The following is an 18,246-nucleotide window of genomic DNA, read 5'->3' as shown; positions in this document are numbered from 1 at the left end:
CAGATCACCTGAGGTCAGGAGTTCGAGACCAGCCTGGTCAACATGGTGAAACCCCGTCTCTACTAAAAATACAAAAATAGCTGGGCATGGTGGTACATGCCTGTGGTCCCAGCTACTGGGGAGGCTGAGGCAGGAGAATCACTTGAATCCAGGAGATGGAGGTTGCAGTGAGCCAAGATCACACCATTGCACTCCAGCCTGGGCGAGAAGAGCAAAACTCTGTCTCAAAAAAAAAAAAAAAAAAAAAAAAAGTATTAACAGTTTCTAATAATATAAAACCTTCCTGTAAGACCATGGCAACCACCTCAGTGAGCACAAAATAAGAAGATCTTAGCAATTTACCTTAAACTTGAAGAGCAATATTTCAATAAGAGCCATTAAATGTTAAAAATGTGTCATCCAGGGAGGAGGGAAATCCCTTAATCCAGAGATAGGTGAAACTTGTGTTGTTCCTATCTTTTAAAAAAAAGTGGTGCAGGAGGACAGGGAGAAAGGCAGGCAGTAGACTATATTTACCAGTCCAGGCACTCATTGATGCTGTCACATAATGGGCTCCAGGTTGCTGGTACAAGGGGAAATAGAAGTGTCTAATTTCAAGGGAAACAAAGCAGGACCTAGGGAGAAGGAGAATAAATAATGCAAGATTTTTACATGTTATATTACAATTTAGTTAATATTTTCATGAACAGAGAAAAGTTATCCTTTTAAATCCTCTACTTACCCTCTTAAAACCTAGAACTTAGAATTTTCAAGATGCAAGGAAAAGAGCTTAGGAATTTTGCATAACTGAAAAGTGTGATCTAGCAAGACATGAGCCTCAAATTATGCCATTAACAGAATTTGGATGAGACTACTTTTTTATCCGCTTTTTGTTTGTTTTATACAGGCCAACTGTTTGCTCACTGTATTCTGACTATTCCATAAATGTAAATTCACTCAGTGTTTATTGTGATTTTTTTGAGTCTGAGTTTCTGATTATTTCCACACTGTGCTGGCTAAGCATTTAATAGAGGAAATTCAGAATAGGGAAACCTATTAGTTGTTCCAATGCCTGCATAGGGAAACACCCATTAATGTCAAATTGGCACTATTTGTGAATAATGGTCTTCTTCATTATTGCAGTGTTCCAGACACAGTAGTGGTTCAGCTCAATTACTCACTGTTGCAGGGAATCTTTAATTAAACAAAAGGAAAAGGCTGCTGGTCCTACTAGAAATGGTTATATGTGCAGTGACACAGGAGAATCTAAGAGCCTCTTTAACCGGAGGTGAAGAATGGTGGTAAAAAGGCAGGCCCTATGGTAGCCTTTCATTTTAGCAAAAAGTAGTAGTTATTAGGAGTAAAGTGACAGGGAGAAAAGTAATTTCAAACTAATATAATATATAGGTTTTATGCCAGAGATTGTGTGGCAGGAAAAAGATTTTTGACAGGAACCTCAAGGCCTGGGTTCTATGCTATTAAATCACTGTGTCTGGAGCAAAGTAATTGCAAAATAAATATCTGTTAAATAAATTGCCCTCTGAGCTTGGGCAAGTTGCTGACTTCATCTGAAAAATGAGAGTGTGGGATTGTTATTGGTTCTTAAACCTGGCTCTGATTATCCAAGTCACTTGGGAATCTTTTAAAAAAAATACTGATTCAGTAGGATTGGGTGGGGCTTATTCAGAAAAATCTGTATTTTTCTGAAGTTTCCTGGGTGCTTCTGATGCTGGACTAGGTTGGAAACCCCTAAACTAATTGAGATGACCACTAAAATTCCTTCCTAAGCAAAAGTCATAGGCTTGTGAGTGTAGGAGCTTGTGGACACCTAGAGACAATATTGATATGTTAGGGATGGATAATTCCCTTGCTTCAGTCGCACAGAGAGCAGGTGAGGTATACACGAAGCCAGTACTGTCTCACTGTGCTTGCTTTGCTCTGATGAAGTGTCCACAGGGGCCTATGAGCAGCCAGAGGTCTCTGGGGAAAACATGTGACTGTGCCATTATCTGCAAGAGTCAAAACAAATCGTCTAGATCCCAGAATGCCATCTGGGAGCATGTCATTTTCAAATGGCAAAGTTGTCTTCCTACTAATTTTCACTGTAACCAGCGGAGGTAAATGTAGGTACTTTTGAAAGCTGCATTAACTCTTTCAGCCACAGGGTGTCATTTAGTTCAATAAAGTAGTTTTTATGCAATTTAATAATTGCCTCTGTGCACCCACCAGCATCCCTGTGGCCTGAGAGAGTTAATGCATTTTTTTCAGAAGTACTGAAGATACATCTCCCTGTGAAGTGAAATGGAATATTTGATGGCTGATATTTTTAATAGCACAATGTAAAGGAAAGAGCTTCTATAAGCAGGTAGGCACATTTTTTTTTCACTAATCCTAGCTCTGCTGTTACCTTGTTGTAACATAATTTAAAAAAATATTATGAAGTATCATAAATATTTAATAACCTTAAATATGTTAATAAGTGTAATGCTTATTACAAACAAGAGGCCTTATTGTTATTATTTACTGGTAGAATTAATAGACTCCAGGCATGAAATAAAACCAAAATTATAGTCTTCCTCTAAACCTCAAATGGTAATAAACCAAGCCCTTAAAGTAATTGTTTGAGGATTATGAACCATTTATATTTCTAACATATATACTGCTTATTTAAACTGAGACCTTGCTAAAGCCGTATGGATTTTTAAATTTTTTTTAAGTAAAAATAAGATGAGCAGATCATGAAGCCTGTTTTTATTCATCTGATGGACATTTTATTATACAAAAATATGTTAATCCCTTTATTTAAAAATCTACATATAAGTATTAGTGCCCCACCTTGCAAATGTGTAAGTGTGTACTCCTTATACACTCCTTATATACCCCTAAATTACACTGAAAACAGAAGATTTTGTCTTGGGTCCTATTTTTGCTGCTTTCTGGACAAGTTACTTAGTTCCTCTGGGCCTTAATTTGCCTAGCAATAACATGGAACAACAAATCTTCTTATTTTTCTCAACAAATTTTATATTTTCCCCACTTACTTTACAGAACTGCCCTAGAGATACAGTGAAATAGTGCTACAAGATTTTATTTTATAAGATTCTAAAGCTGTTATAGATGGTTAGAGTTGTTTTGAATATTGCAGTGGATTCTCATAGACACATGTGCTGAAAAACATATTCCTTTGTCTGTTGCAGACAAGCAGAATGATGTGGAGATCCCATCTCCTACCCAGAAAGACAGGGAGAAAAAGAAAAAGCAGCAGCTCATGACCCAGATAAGTGGAGTGAAGAAATTAATGCATAGTTCAAGCCTAAACAATACAAGCATCTCACGCTTTGGAGTCAACACTGAAAATGAAGATCACCTGGCCAAGGTATGTATAAGCTCAGGTTTTGTGCATGTAGCTCTCTGCTTTACAGCAGATGGATGACCGTATACCTTTTAGAAAATAGTATGGATTGCTTTTGCATTATTATCACATTTTGTGTTAGGGAAGCTCATATGAAATGACTTTACTGTGAGCAGTAAGGCCTTCTGAAAGCTGTCATTAGAGGAAGGTTGATTGAACATGAGACCAAGTCTTGGGGGAGAGCCTGGATCTCTTATGCTGGGTAGTCATTAAGAATGCCATTGTTGGGGCATCTGATGGAAGATCCTTTTTCCATACCAGGAACCACTTTTTTTTGTTTTGTCCTGAGTTAGGTTTTTGTGGACAGTTCATTATGAATGAAGAATCCTTCTGAAGAGACATGGGGAAAATCCAAGGAAAGGTCAATAGGCAGGTCTGAATTATCCCAGAGGACATTTCAGGGACTGTATGCCAAGGACCAATGGGAAAATCTGCACTAATCGGTAGTGCTGGAAAAGAAATAAAGAGAAACTGACAGCACTGACTCTGGAGCCCAAACTCCAGTAGTGGAGGGAGGCATAGAAAGAATTCATACATCCTTTAGGAGGCCACACAAAGTGACTGCTGAGGTCCTCTCAGCCTTGTGAGAATATGAAATGAGCTTACTGTGAGCAGTAAGACCTTCTGAAAGCTGTTATTAGAGGAAGGTTGATTAAACATTAGGCCAAGTCGTGGTGGAGAGCCTGGCTCTCTTACTGTGGATAGTTACTAAGAATGAAATAAATTGGTCCTTAAATCAGATAACCTTGGAATAATCTCACAACACAGGCCTGAGTGATGTTTCTTCCAGGTCCGTCTGTGGCCCAGGAGCCCTAGGATGTAATTCATGACTGGCATTCTTCATGACCTTTTACATTCAGTTGGGTTGACTTATGCACATTCTGATAGCTGAGTCTTCCTGATCTGGCCTTCAGTGATGATAACCAAAGGGCAGAGGAGTTTTCCCTGAGACTGTTTTCCAGCTGTCACTAATGGGCCAGTAAGCAGCAAGGGGAGAGACAGGGACATTGAACTAGAGTGATCTCTATTCACTTGTGGCCACCTTTGAAAGCAACATTGGTTGAAGACTGATGCATGTCCAATATAGGTCAGCAACTAAATTTATAAACAGATACTTTCCCTTTTCTGAATAAAAAATGTTCAGAAACTTGTAGCTATCATGAAGAGGACACCCGACCTCCTAGGCCATTTAACTTTCAGATTTTCACGCAACTAAAGCGCTCTAAGGAGACACTCTAAAGACTTAAACAGCCAATGTCCAAAAAATAAATTTAAAAAATGAGGCATGTTAGCACAACTTTCCTTATTCCTAAATTCCTTTAAATTTTTAATTATAGGAGCTGGAAGACCTGAACAAATGGGGTCTTAACATCTTTAACGTGGCTGGATATTCTCACAATAGACCCCTAACATGCATCACGTATGCTATATTCCAGGTGAGTGAACAGGAGTGAATACTGGCTTTCCAATTGGATGGCTCTTTATGATTTTTTTTTCCATCTTACTTTTCTGATTTAACTTTCCTCGACTTTTGGACATCTACTTATTTATGTTCTAATCCATTTTACAACATAGGAAAGAGACCTCCTAAAGACATTCAGAATCTCATCTGACACATTTATAACCTACATGATGACTTTAGAAGACCATTACCATTCTGACGTGGCATATCACAACAGCCTGCACGCTGCTGATGTAGCCCAGTCGACCCATGTTCTCCTTTCTACACCAGCATTAGACGTGAGTAGTTATGACCTGTTTTGCATTCCTGCCCATCCTCCTTCAAAAATGCCATATCAGCTGGATGTAGTAGCATGTGCCTGTAGTCCTAGCTACTTGGGAGGCTGAGTTGGGAGGATTGCTTGAGCCCAGGGGTTCAAGGTTACAGTGAGCTATGATTGCTCCCCTGGACTCCCGCTTGGGCAACCCTGTCTCTAAAAAAATAAAAATAAAAAAAATTTTAAAAGTGCCTTACAATATACAATATACTTACAAAATTAATGTAATTAGACCACCCTGCATACTTGAACAGGTTCTTTATAAAATGTATCACATCCATTAACTGAGCTATTTATAAAAAAAGAATGACATTTCTACTTGTTTTGCATTCTAATATCAGAGTAACCTTCCCTTTACATCTCTTACTATTAAAAGTATTTAACTATAAAGCAATTAACAGAATTTCAGGGCAGGAATCATGTCTTATTCTTCATTGTATTTCTACTAAGGGATGCAGTGTACCTCAAAATGTCTTGTTCAGTGTCTGGTAGATAGTATATTCTCAATATGCAATTACTTATCTGAACTGCCCAATGCCACCCTAGGTATATGTAGAGCATTATATTCCCAGGGGGATATCACAGAAATATAAAATACTCTCTATATTTCTTATTAGTAATAAGCATCCAGAGGCTTATTCTCCTAAAAAATTATAAAACTGATGCAATGTGTTGAAGAAGTAGTAACTAAAAATCTAGAACAGAAGAATTAATGATGCTGAAACAAGGAGAAACAATATTCATATTTGCCATACCAACTCTGAGAAGGTGGCCGTGGCTCCTTCCTTCATAGATTAATGCATTTGTGTATACCGATATCATCAACAATGTGTACAGCAGGTCATACTCTTACTTGACAAATGAAAATGATGGTCAAGTACTCCCAAAATGTGCTGGACCACTGCAGGAAGAGACTGGCCATGCCCTGTCCAGCCTCACCTTTACAGGTTCAGTTTGGAAGGTGAAAAAAGATTGGCCACAACTTTTTTGTGGCAACTCTATTGCTTGAGTTGCATATTTTCTAAGAAAATAAATCCAAGAAATCTTGAGAAAGTGAGATGGAGCTAAGGGTGTTTGATCCCTCGGAAGGAGAGAAAGAGTACTGTTTTTATACCCTGTGTAAGTATCAAAGAGTGAGGCAACACTATCTATCAACTACTCACTGTTATTAATAGTATACCTGCTGTGTGGCCAGAAATTGGCAATGATGAGTGCTGCAAACATTTTAGAAAAGGGAGAGCTCAATGAGTGCTTGGGTAATGTGATTGGTCTTTATAGGAGAGGTGGAAACCCACCTCAAGCTGGCATTTGAAGGACCAGAAGATTTAACTAATCACAGAGGATGAGGAAAGACATTTCAGCTCTAGAATGAGCACCAATATATACCTTATTAATACTAGGTTTGAATCATTGTGCATGGGTGGGGGCAGAGAAGCATTCATGACATGACATGAAGGAATTGAGCAGTGGGGCCTCAGGTTTCACTTCTTAGAAAGGTTCTCAAATCTTCCCCTAGTAAGTGATTAGTGGATACGTACTGAATGAATGAATAATATCTGAAAGCTTGTGACCACACCATAAATTTAGCTTTGGGAAATAATTTATTGCTTATCTTATGAATCGGGAGTTTGGCCATTTTTCTCTAAGTTATTCAGCTAAGAGTATATGAAGGTTGTTATGTCTCAGAGCAGAGCCAGTCTGACTTGCTTCTTTGACTTGTATCTGCTTGTGTTACATAAGCACCATGCTGCCACATCACTGGTCCAAGAAACAAACATTAGACGTTTACACACTCCATGAGATTTGTGCTAATATCTTTCCAAGCATCAGCCTTCAGGCTTGATGTGAGATTGAGCTCTGGCCATCATCCCTTTCACATCAGAGACTTTATGATGATGAACAGAATCTACATTTACTTAAATTAGTATATTGAGATATTACATAAATCAACAATCCCTCTCCCAACAAGAATAAAGTAGGATACTTTACAAATGAAACTGAATAAGCAGGATAGGCAAATTGGATGTGGAGTTAAATGTGTTTATTTGCCCGACAGGCTGTCTTCACAGATTTGGAAATCCTGGCTGCCATTTTTGCAGCTGCCATCCATGACGTTGATCATCCTGGAGTCTCCAATCAGTTTCTCATCAACACAAGTGAGTTCACCACTACAGCAGTCATTCCAGATAATTGTATGATTCACTGCTTAATTTTTTTCCTCCTAATGTTTTCATTATGGATAATCACAAGGATAATAATGAGGCAATCCTTCCATTTCTCTCAAACTGGTCAGGCCTTTCGTGGATACTCAGTCCAGTCTGGCAACACAATGTTTGAGCTGCATGGAGAACTTGGAGAGGGTCATAGGGGAGCCATAAAAAGTACTCAAAGTTTGGCAAATACAATATGTAAGGAAAGAATAATAGATATGGAATTATTCATAAAGAACAATAAAAGGTTTGGGGATCCCATGATAATGACTTTTTATATTATGCAAAACTCTCGCACAGAGCATAGTAACTCACTACTGTCCCTATCTGCTTGGGAAGCAGCCACAAATGTTGAATCTGCACATGGGAACCTCCAGGTAAAAATAAGATGCCATAAAAAGCACTGGAATGAGTTTCCACAGTTCAGAAGGAAGGGTCATTAAAAGTTCCATACATTTTCTTCCAACTGCATAGATTTGATTATGGATTGGGAGTAGCAATGACCTGAGTGACCAGGGGTGGTCTAGCCTTAGGATTCCAAGCCATACTCAAAGCTTTTGTCATGCTTAAAATGTTTAGTTTTCATACCTTTGAAAATCCATTCATTTTCTCAAATAATGTACTATCTCTAAGTGCTGGAAATCTAAGTACTTTGAGAATATTGGTTATTGTAGTCATGAATAACATCAAGTACTGACAGTTTTCTAGAAATGCTTTTTGAGCTACTTGCTGTAAAAGAGTCCTGATCATCAGTCCTTGACCTTTATCCGAAGAATATCTGAATGACCTAGGTTTGGAGTACACTGGGTCCTTTTACTTCATTCTTCTGTTGAACAAACAAAATGCTGGGGCAGCTACATGTCTGCATGGATTGTATCAGTTGGTAGAATGTGGTGTCATGAATCATATATAGGCCAGTTAGCCTCACACAGAAAAATGGTCTATCTACCACAGTCACCTATAGCACTGCAACATATAAAGCCTGCTTGTAGATCTGTGGCCTTGATCACAGGATGAACAAAACAAGAGTACTCATTGGAGGTTGTAACTAAGAGCACACTGTTAAAGCAATGATATATGTGTAACAGAACCTGTAATTAAGTAACTCATTACCACCACTTGTCTGGTATTCTTGATTAAGAGAAAATGTGGTTTCATAAGTCTGATGACCATATTCTCAAGCAGACTTCTGTCTAACAAAAGATGCCTGTGATTCTTCAATATAAAAGGCAGGCTGGAAGCTGCAGCTTAGGTTTCCAGATATTGCAATTTCTGGTGGAGAGAGCCAAAAGACAGAAAATTTGACATCAGAATTGTTCCCAAAAAGTAGTAATGTTTAGTATCATATTAATAGAAAGCTCTAAAAAGTGACATTATTTGGGTAAAATGAAGTTTTACATCAAGCATTATCTTTAACCATCCAAAATTCACAATTGCCAGAGATTAGGGAGAATATAAAATGTGAATATAGCTTGAAAGTCTCAATACAATTCATAAAGTTTAGTGGTACTTTCATGTTGTTCTTTTCCAAAGTACAAAATTTTTGAAGATACATAAAAATAGGATTTAGCTGCTCAGGAATGCCCTTACCTAATATTAAATTCTTCATCTGAGATATAGAAGGAGTAAAAGGATTTTAAAATACAATGAATTTTAATCACAGGGAAAGCTTATACACCAGTAGAAGCATTTTTTGCTTAGAAACTGATGACTTACTTCTGTTTGTAGAGGGCCACTGCTTCTCTAAGAGGAAATGACATGTAGCTGGTGGTTCTTGAAATAATTTGGAGAGAACTAGGTCTGATTTCACTTTGAGATAATGCCAACATTCAAATCATATCCCTTTTTAATTAAGTCATCATTTGGTCTGATTTATTAGATTCAGAACTTGCTTTGATGTATAATGATGAATCTGTGTTGGAAAATCATCACCTTGCTGTGGGTTTCAAACTGCTGCAAGAAGAACACTGTGACATCTTCATGAATCTCACCAAGAAGCAGCGTCAGACACTCAGGAAGATGGTTATTGACATGGTAAGACTTTAGCCTCTCTACGTTCCTCACTTACTGCCATTCTCTCTGATAGACTGAATTTATTAAGAGTTTTCATTTTCTTTTTACCCAAGGTGTTAGCAACTGATATGTCTAAACATATGAGCCTGCTGGCAGACCTGAAGACAATGGTAGAAACGAAGAAAGTTACAAGTTCAGGCGTTCTTCTCCTAGACAACTATACTGATCGCATTCAGGTATTTGATGAAAGTCTTTGATTTAACACAAAATCAAACCAAACTAAGCTGAACAACAATTAGAAAAAGAAAACAAAGATAAATTCAGTTATTGGTATATCCTAGGCTACTCCTATAGCTTAGGGCTTATTTTAAGAACAAGCTAAGGAAAATGGACATTCAAGTTTATCTTCTAATTTATGAGGAAAAATAATCTCTATTTGTGGAACTGCTTATTAGTTATATAAATAAATTGCAAAATCTATTTGTAATAGGGCATACGTGACTGTTGGTTCCAAAAGCTTGTGTTTGGATTTAAATCCCATTGACTTGAAGTTTGTTAGGTCTGTTTTGGATATACAAATTGCCATCAGCTGTTCTCCTCTTTCCACAAGTGGAAAATATGAAGTTATCTACTTTGAGTAATTCTTTGCATTCTTTCCAAACTGAGAAAAGGAAATGATAGCAGCATCTGACCTCTAACGTTCCTTCCAATTTTTAAATTCAATGACTGTCGGTCTAAGAAGACACACATTTTCCCCTTTGGGACTCTATAAAAGTAAATAACTGACCCAGGCTAGCATCATTGTAATTCCATTTTTTTTCGGTGCCTATGTCATAATTATAATGCAACTAAAATGTTCTCAGGTTTAGTACCAAGCGTACTAGTATGAGAGGCATGAGATGTTCCGGCAGTATTTACACCTAATTTTATGAGATTTCCAAAACTTGATGATTTCAGGTCCTTCGCAACATGGTACACTGTGCAGACCTGAGCAACCCCACCAAGTCCTTGGAATTGTATCGGCAATGGACAGACCGCATCATGGAGGAATTTTTCCAGCAGGGAGACAAAGAGCGGGAGAGGGGAATGGAAATTAGCCCGATGTGTGATAAACACACAGCTTCTGTGGAAAAATCCCAGGTATCTAATATGAGATTTTCAAAGTTTTTGTGAGCTCTGCTGATTATAGAGCTGGAGGGTTCTATTTAATTCCGTTTTTCCAGTAGAATATGTATATATGAAACAATAAGGAGACAACTACGCATTTTGTTCCATTATAGTCAGGACTCATGCGACTTCTCCGTTACACTCAGTTTCACAGGGTGGGGAAAAGTAGTCATCAGAAACCCATCAAAATTTGGACTATGTGTCCCTAAATCATTTAGATAGTTGTCTCTGATGTTAGCAAATCCAGCTGAATAATATGAACATCGGTGTCTCCTCCATCCCAACCCTCTGGATTTCTCCTAGCTCTGTCTTCATTCAAGAACTCTCCTCCTCATCCTTGCTTCCAGCCCTCTGTTTTCATCTTCTGTCCTTAATCAAGCCCACGGCGACCATCACCAGAGGCAGTCTCTTTTACTGCATAGTCAAAGCCCTGTCTTGTGTTCCCTCCCAAGGATGCTTCTATGCTTTTGAGAACATGCTGACATTTTCTGGTTGTGTCCAAAGCAACACATTCTGTGTGTGCTCAGGACAGGGGACAATAGTCTGGAGGGGTGAATACAGAAATGTCCAGATGCCAATAGCTGCAGAATATGCAGCAATGGAAAGTATCAGTATCCATACAAAGATTTTTCAAGAAAACGAATGGGCTGAGCCGAGTAGCTGAGATTGAGAATGAGTTCATAGACTGTCCAAGATCTTTATCCCAAAAACATTTGGATTGTTTATTTTCAGTATTTATCCTCTTTCCCTACTACCTGGATACCCCAAATTTGCATATACTTGTAATATTAATGTACAGTTCCTTTGCAATTTTTATTTTGTTGCTTCTTAGAGAAACCCAACTAAATGAGTTTAAAAAATCTGTGAAAGGGCTGGGCACAGTGGCTCATGCCTGTAATCCAGCACTTTGGGAGGCTGAGGTGGACGGATCATCTGAGGTCAGGAGTTCAAAACCAGCCTGGCCAACATGGTGAAACCCTGTCTCTACCAAAAACACACAAAAAATTGGTCGAGCATGGTAGTGTGTGCCTGTAGTCCCAGCTGCTCGGGAAGCTGAGACAGGAAAATTGCTTGAACCCAGGAGGCGGACGTTGCAGTGAGCTGAGATTGTGCCACTGCATTCCAGCCTGGGCAACAGAGCAAGACTCTATCTCAAAAAAAAAAAAAAAAAAAAAAGAAAGAAAGAAATCTGTGAAAGTGCTCTGAAGTCTAATATACTGTAAAAATGCAAGTTAACATTGTTAATGAGGGTTAATTCGAATAGCCCAAAGGCTTAAGTGGAAAAAGATATGAATCAGTAAGGGGGAATAACACCCTTTTATTAACAGCAGTGATGTTTTATGTTTATATGATGTTCTGTGGAGCATTTCACACATTTTCCATACATTATCATCTTACTTGGACCCCCAAACAGCCTTGCAAGATAGATAAAGTAGATATTTCCCCAGCATGTCAGGTGCAAAGCTGTCCTCTTGGTCCACTACAGCAGCTCTCTCATCCAAAGCTCTTCACTCTCCATCTTAGGGACAGGTCTTCCTGTTGCCATGACATCGTTATCCACTCTGGTATTTCCCACCAATGGGCTCTGCCGAACACTGTCTGATTGGCCCAGCAGTAAAGCTCTTTACTGGGTGCTCTCAGGATTCATACAGCTCTCTCGTCCTGTGATCTAGGGAATAAATAACTAGCAGCTACCTTTCAAAAACATTCTCAGCATTTCTTACCAGAAGCAAAACAAGCGAAGAAAGGAAATGACTGCACTGTGTTCAGCTTATTCAATTTTCTCCATTACCTTGAGTGTTATTTTGGGTCCCTGGAAAACACCTTGAAAATAGTCTCTAACATTCATTAAGCACACATAAAGAAGTAAAAGGGAGGGAAAAGGAGTGGGTGGAAATGAGAGAAATATCTGAATCATGTACGGTTGAGTTTTTATAACCAGTATAGATCAGAGATTCCCTGACTTTGCTGTGAAACTTACTTTTTAAAGCTAGGAAAGCACCAGAAAGAAGAAGAATAAGAAAATATATATATATCATACATATATATATACACACACACATCATACATATATATATATATATACACATCATACTATATATATATATTTTTTTATTTATGAAAGAGTCACATATGACCAAAGTTCTTGTGTACAGTACAACTTGGATGTATTAAATGACTGGCCAATTACCAACATGTTAATAAAGGAAAGTTTCCAGTAGTGTGGAAAGAGACCTATATAATGTCCCATGGGTGGGTGCCCTTTGACCATCTACCCCTAAATCCCAATGCAGCATCTCTGTAGCTCCCCAGACCATGGCAGGGGAATTCCCTTCCCTCATTCAACTAGTGCCTGTTCTTTCTCTCTACTTGTCCCCACCCCCAGTGTTTCCTGTTTGTCCAACAATGAGGAGGCCAGCGTAAGGACACACTGCTAGCTCATGCAGGATGCATAGCCCCTGAGTAAACCATAACAGAGCCATAAGCCTGGTATTTAATCACAGGAACATCAGCAAAAGGAACTGCTTAATTGTTTTTTATTTTCCCTTCTTTCACCTGTTGGAAATGACTGCGTGCTCTATAGATCCAAAACAATTGCATGAATGTCCACCGAGGGGATATGTGTTTCTTTCAGGGCTCAAAGTATTTTCACGTGTTTCATCAAACTCCGCTACCAGCCAAAAGCATTCCACAGAACTTGAGAAATTCCAGAGTAGTCAGGAGCCAGCTCCTCATCACTTTGGAATAGCAACATATTTTAAAGTTAACAAGGAAAAAATATTGAGTCAAAACACGTTAGACCTGGGCCTGCCTTCTTCAGAAAATGACTCACAGAATCCAAGTAGTGGCAAAGTCATTCTTTGTCTTTGGGTCCCTGGAAATCATGAGGATTCCATCCAGACTTCTTATCTGGCGCACATAAAAGGAAATGCAGTCTGCTGTAGCGAGATGAACACAGGCTTTGGAATCAGATGAAGCTGGGACTGAGTCCCAGCTCCACCAGTCACTAGTTATGTGACCTCTGACAAGATATTTAATCTCAATAAGTCGTAGTTTCTGCCTTTGTAAATAGTAAACAGCAATACTTACCTTCCAGGATTAAGAGAGAATACATCGATTGCATTCAGTGTAAGACCCACTGTATTGTGAGTGCCCAAATCATGGAATCCATTATGATTGATCTTTCTGAAGTTATTAATGTTCTTTCTTTGCATGGAAACCAGGACACCTTGTTTACTTTTCAAGCACCATCACAATAACAGATGTGTCATCTTATTTTTCTCCAGGTTGGTTTCATCGACTACATTGTCCATCCATTGTGGGAGACCTGGGCAGATTTGGTACAGCCTGATGCTCAGGACATTCTCGATACCTTAGAAGATAACAGGAACTGGTATCAGAGCATGATACCTCAAAGTCCCTCACCACCACTGGACGAGCAGAACAGGGACTGCCAGGGTCTGATGGAAAAGTTTCAGTTTGAACTGACTCTCGATGAGGAAGATTCTGAAGGACCTGAGAAGGAGGGAGAGGGACACAGCTATTTCAGCAGCACAAAGACGCTTTGTGTGATTGATCCAGAAAACAGAGATTCCCTGGGAGAGACTGACATAGACATTGCAACAGAAGACAAGTCCCCCGTGGATACATAATCCCCCTCTCCCTGTGGAGATGAACATTCTATCCTTGATGAGCATGCCAGCTATGTGGTAGGGCCAGCCCACCATGGGGGCCAAGACCTGCACAGGACAAGGGCCACCTGGCCTTTCAGTTACTTGAGTTTGGAGTCAGAAAGCAAGACCAGGAAGCAAATAGCAGCTCAGGAAATCCCACGGTTGACTTGCCTTGCTGGCAAGCTTGGTGGAGAGGGCTGAAGCTGTTGCTGGGGGCCGATTCTGATCAAGACACATGGCTTGAAAATGGAAGACACAAAACTGAGAGATCATTCTGCACTAAGTTTCGGGAACTTATCCCCGACAGTGACTGAACTCACTGACTAATAACTTCATTTATGAATCTTCTCACTTGTCCCTTTGTCTGCCAACCTGTGTGCCTTTTTTGTAAAACATTTTCATGTCTTTAAAATGCCTGTTGAATACCTGGAGTTTAGTATCAACTTCTACACAGATAAGCTTTCAAAGTTGACAAACTTTTTTGACTCTTTCTGGAAAAGGGAAAGAAAATAGTCTTCCTTCTTTCTTGGGCAATATACTTCACTTTACTACAGTTACTTTTGCAAACAGACAGAAAGGATACACTTCTAACCACATTTTACTTCCTTCCCCTGTTGTCCAGTCCAACTCCACAGTCACTCTTAAAACTTCTCTCTGTTTGCCTGCCTCCAACAGTACTTTTAACTTTTTGCTGTAAACAGAATAAAATTGAACAAATTAGGGGGTAGAAAGGAGCAGTGGTGTCGTTCACCATGAGAGTCTGCATAGAACTCAGCAGTGTGCCCTGCTGTGTCTTGGACCCTGCCCCCCACAGGAGTTGTACAGTCCCTGGCCCTGTTCCCTACCTCCTCTCTTCACCCAGTTAGGCTGTTTTCAATGTAATGCTGCCGTCCTTCTCTTGCACTGCCTTCTGCGCTAACACCTCCATTCCTGTTTATAACCGTGTATTTATTACTTAATGTATATAATGTAATGTTTTGTAAGTTATTAATTTATATATCTAACATTGCCTGCCAATGGTGGTGTTAAATTTGTGTAGAAAACTCTGCCTAAGAGTTACGACTTTTTCTTGTAATGTTTTGTATTGTGTATTATATAACCCAAACGTCACTTAGTAGAGACATATGGCCCCCTTGGCAGAGAGGACAGGGGTGGGCTTTTGTTCAAAGGGTCTGCCCTTTCCCTGCCTGAGTTGCTACTTCTGCACAACCCCTTTATGAACCAGTTTTGGAAACAATATTCTCACATTAGATACTAATGGTTTATACTGAGCTTTTACTTTTGTATAGCTTGATAGGGGCAGGGGGCAATGGGATGTAGTTTTTACCCAGGTTCTATCCAAATCTATGTGGGCATGAGTTGGGTTATAACTGGATCCTACTATCATTGTGGCTTTGGTTCAAAAGGAAACACTACATTTGCTCACAGATGATTCTTCTGAATGCTCCCGAACTACTGACTTTGAAGAGGTAGCCTCCTGCCTGCCATTAAGCAGGAATGTCATGTTCCAATTCATTACAAAAGAAAACAATAAAACAATGTGAATTTTTATAATAAAATGTGAACTGATGTAGCAAATTATGCAAATGTGAAGCCTCTTCTGATAACACTTGTTAGGCCTCTTACTGATGTCAGTTTCAATTTGTAAAATATGTTTCATGCTTTCAGTTCAGCATTGTGACTCAGTAATTACAGAAAGTGGCACAAATGTGCATGACCAATGGGTTTGTATGTCTATGAACACTGCATTGTTTCAGGTGGACATTTTATCATTTTCAAATGTTTCTCACAATGTATGTTATAGTATTATTATTATATATTGTGTTCAAATGCATTCTAAAGAGACTTTTATATGAGGTGAATAAAGAAAAGCATGATTAGCTTAGTCTGTAGGCCCACTTATTTCACAATTAGTTCTGACATATGAAAAGCAGATCTTTCTCTTCTCTTGTGCCATTCCCCAGAAAGAAAGCCAACCACTGTGTCCAGCCAACATCACAACTGAAGTTTCAGAATCTATGTCCAAAAAGTCCCCTAGTTTGGAACATTTCGCTTTTTTCTTAGCAACTGTTCACCCAGCTCAATGATGCAGGAAGGGGGTTGAGGAAGGAAAACAAAACAAAACCACTTTGCTCATCTCGAACTATTTCCTTCTACCTCTTTAAGAGTCTGAAGAGTTTAATCTACTAGATAAATAAGGGAATCCCCAACTTGGCTGAGTCCTCTAGAAAAGTGAATCATAGATTATAGAACATTAGTATAATGCAGTCAGAGAGTCCCATTGATTCATTTGACACATGAAGAATCTGAGGTCCAAAGAGTCATCTTAAACCACAACCCACAGAGCATGGGTGGACACTCAGGGTTTTCTCAGTGATCCATGCAGCCTCTTTTTGGTCATATGGCTAGGATTTTCCTTCTGGAAAGAACTGTTTATATATAAGAAAAATACTTAATGCTTTGTTGAAATCTTAAAGTCAGCGTTTTAAAATATTTTATCCTGAGAAGAGTGTGTGTGTGTGTGTGTGTGTGTATTTATGTGTGTGTTTGTTGCAGAAGGTTGCAAACAAGAATCGGTGTTGGCCCATAATAATTTAGCCACAAGGGAGTGCTCTGTGAACCAGTAAGATGGTCTTCTCTAAACACAGCTGAAATTAAGATGAGCCGACATTGCAGAACCAGCTTGCCTTGCTAGTTGCAGAGCTATTTCCAACATTTTCCATCATCTCTGATATCTGATTGTGCCTCACCATCTCTGAGAGTTTGAAAAGGAGCAAAATAAATTGCTTACAATAGCCACAGGTGTGACTTTTACAATGCCCAGAGCTAGAAATATTTGCAGGTTTGTTTTCTACTGAGAAGAGGTTCTTAATTAACCCTTATTGCAAATAAGAATCATGTGGGAAATACATATATTTAAAAACACTTGTTTGGGGCCCATCCTCCTCCCAGATTTCTGATTGAATTGATCTTGGGCAAAGCCCTGGGCATCAGATTTTAAAAATTTCCCCCAGGCTGGAGTGCACTGACATGATCTCGGCTCACTGCAACCTCTACTTCCCAGATTCAAGCAATTATTGTGCCTCAGCCTCCCTTATAGCTGGGACTACAGGTGCATGCCACCACACCTGGCTAATTTTTTGTATCTTAGTAGAGATGGGGTTTCACCATGTTGCCCGGGCTGGTCTCGAACTCCTGAGCTCAGGCAATCTGCCCACTTCAGCCTCCCAAAGTGCTAGGATTACAGGCACAAGGCACTGCGCCCAGTCTCTCCCTAGGTAATCTTAGTGTGCAATTGGAGTAGAGATCCACCGCTCCAAAACAGAGAATCATGCCTGCAGCTGAGGTGTTCTTTCACCCCCACTGTCTTCAGATATTCATTGTGAACTCATCATGGACAGCATATTATGCCCAATATAGCTATTTTAAACAGTAAATTTTGTTATATCCCGGTTTTATCTTACTGGCTGACTTCTAACTAACTTTTAGGTAAGATGAAACTGCACAGTTTCACTAGTTTCCTATACGGAAATCTCAAGAACCAGGCCAGACCTCAGGCATCCAAGCTAACTAGACCCTTCATGAGTTCAGAAACCATGCCTAGTACTTTCTCCTCCTGGCACAGCGTTCATGCTCAGACATTTGTTGCATCAATCTGGATGTTGACGATGTAAAATTTCAATTAACAGGAAGATCAGAAGAATGCACACTCTAGGCAATTTAACTTTCAGCTTTTCTCACTTAATTGCAATAATCTGTTTTCAGATGTCTCCCCACCCAGCACTGAACCCTCTCCAAGAGAGAACAATGTTTTTTGCCTGGTCTCTTTTTTTAACCTTTGTATTCTTCATCAGCAAACACTATACCAGCCCTAAGCGAAAGGAGAACCGGTGATGTTTGTTGAGCTAATGACCCAAGACACAAGTAGAACCCTTTTCATTGAAATTACTTGTGAAATATGGATCTACTTGATTTTCTTGCCAAAGGAGTAGAGTACACTGGAAAAAGCATAG

At 39.3% G+C, this 18,246-nt stretch overlaps 1 protein-coding gene across 12 annotated transcripts in view; it reads left to right on the top strand.

The window, feature by feature from the left end:
• The window catches only part of PDE4B (phosphodiesterase 4B), a 681,554-nt gene extending 665,441 nt beyond the window's left edge, over positions 1 to 16,113 (top strand). For all 12 annotated transcript variants that reach the window (XM_063800934.1, XM_001162471.7, XM_001162426.7 and 9 more), the window contains 8 exons: positions 3,177 to 3,355; positions 4,729 to 4,827; positions 4,967 to 5,131; positions 7,226 to 7,325; positions 9,259 to 9,413; positions 9,506 to 9,628; positions 10,350 to 10,532; positions 13,847 to 16,113. In XM_063800934.1, the coding sequence (XP_063657004.1) occupies positions 3,177 to 3,355; positions 4,729 to 4,827; positions 4,967 to 5,131; positions 7,226 to 7,325; positions 9,259 to 9,413; positions 9,506 to 9,628; positions 10,350 to 10,532; positions 13,847 to 14,212 (1,370 nt within the window). In that variant the 3' untranslated portion in view covers positions 14,213 to 16,113. The remainder of the gene's footprint in view (positions 1 to 3,176; positions 3,356 to 4,728; positions 4,828 to 4,966; positions 5,132 to 7,225; positions 7,326 to 9,258; positions 9,414 to 9,505; positions 9,629 to 10,349; positions 10,533 to 13,846) is intronic.
• The last annotated feature ends 2,133 nt before the right edge of the window (positions 16,114 to 18,246 follow it).

The sequence above is a fragment of the Pan troglodytes genome, chromosome 1 (assembly GCF_028858775.2).
Source record: "Pan troglodytes isolate AG18354 chromosome 1, NHGRI_mPanTro3-v2.0_pri, whole genome shotgun sequence".
Taxonomy (NCBI): domain Eukaryota; kingdom Metazoa; phylum Chordata; class Mammalia; order Primates; family Hominidae; genus Pan; species Pan troglodytes.
Note: the sequence above shows the minus strand (reverse complement) of the source record. Positions and strands in the feature narration are given on the sequence as shown.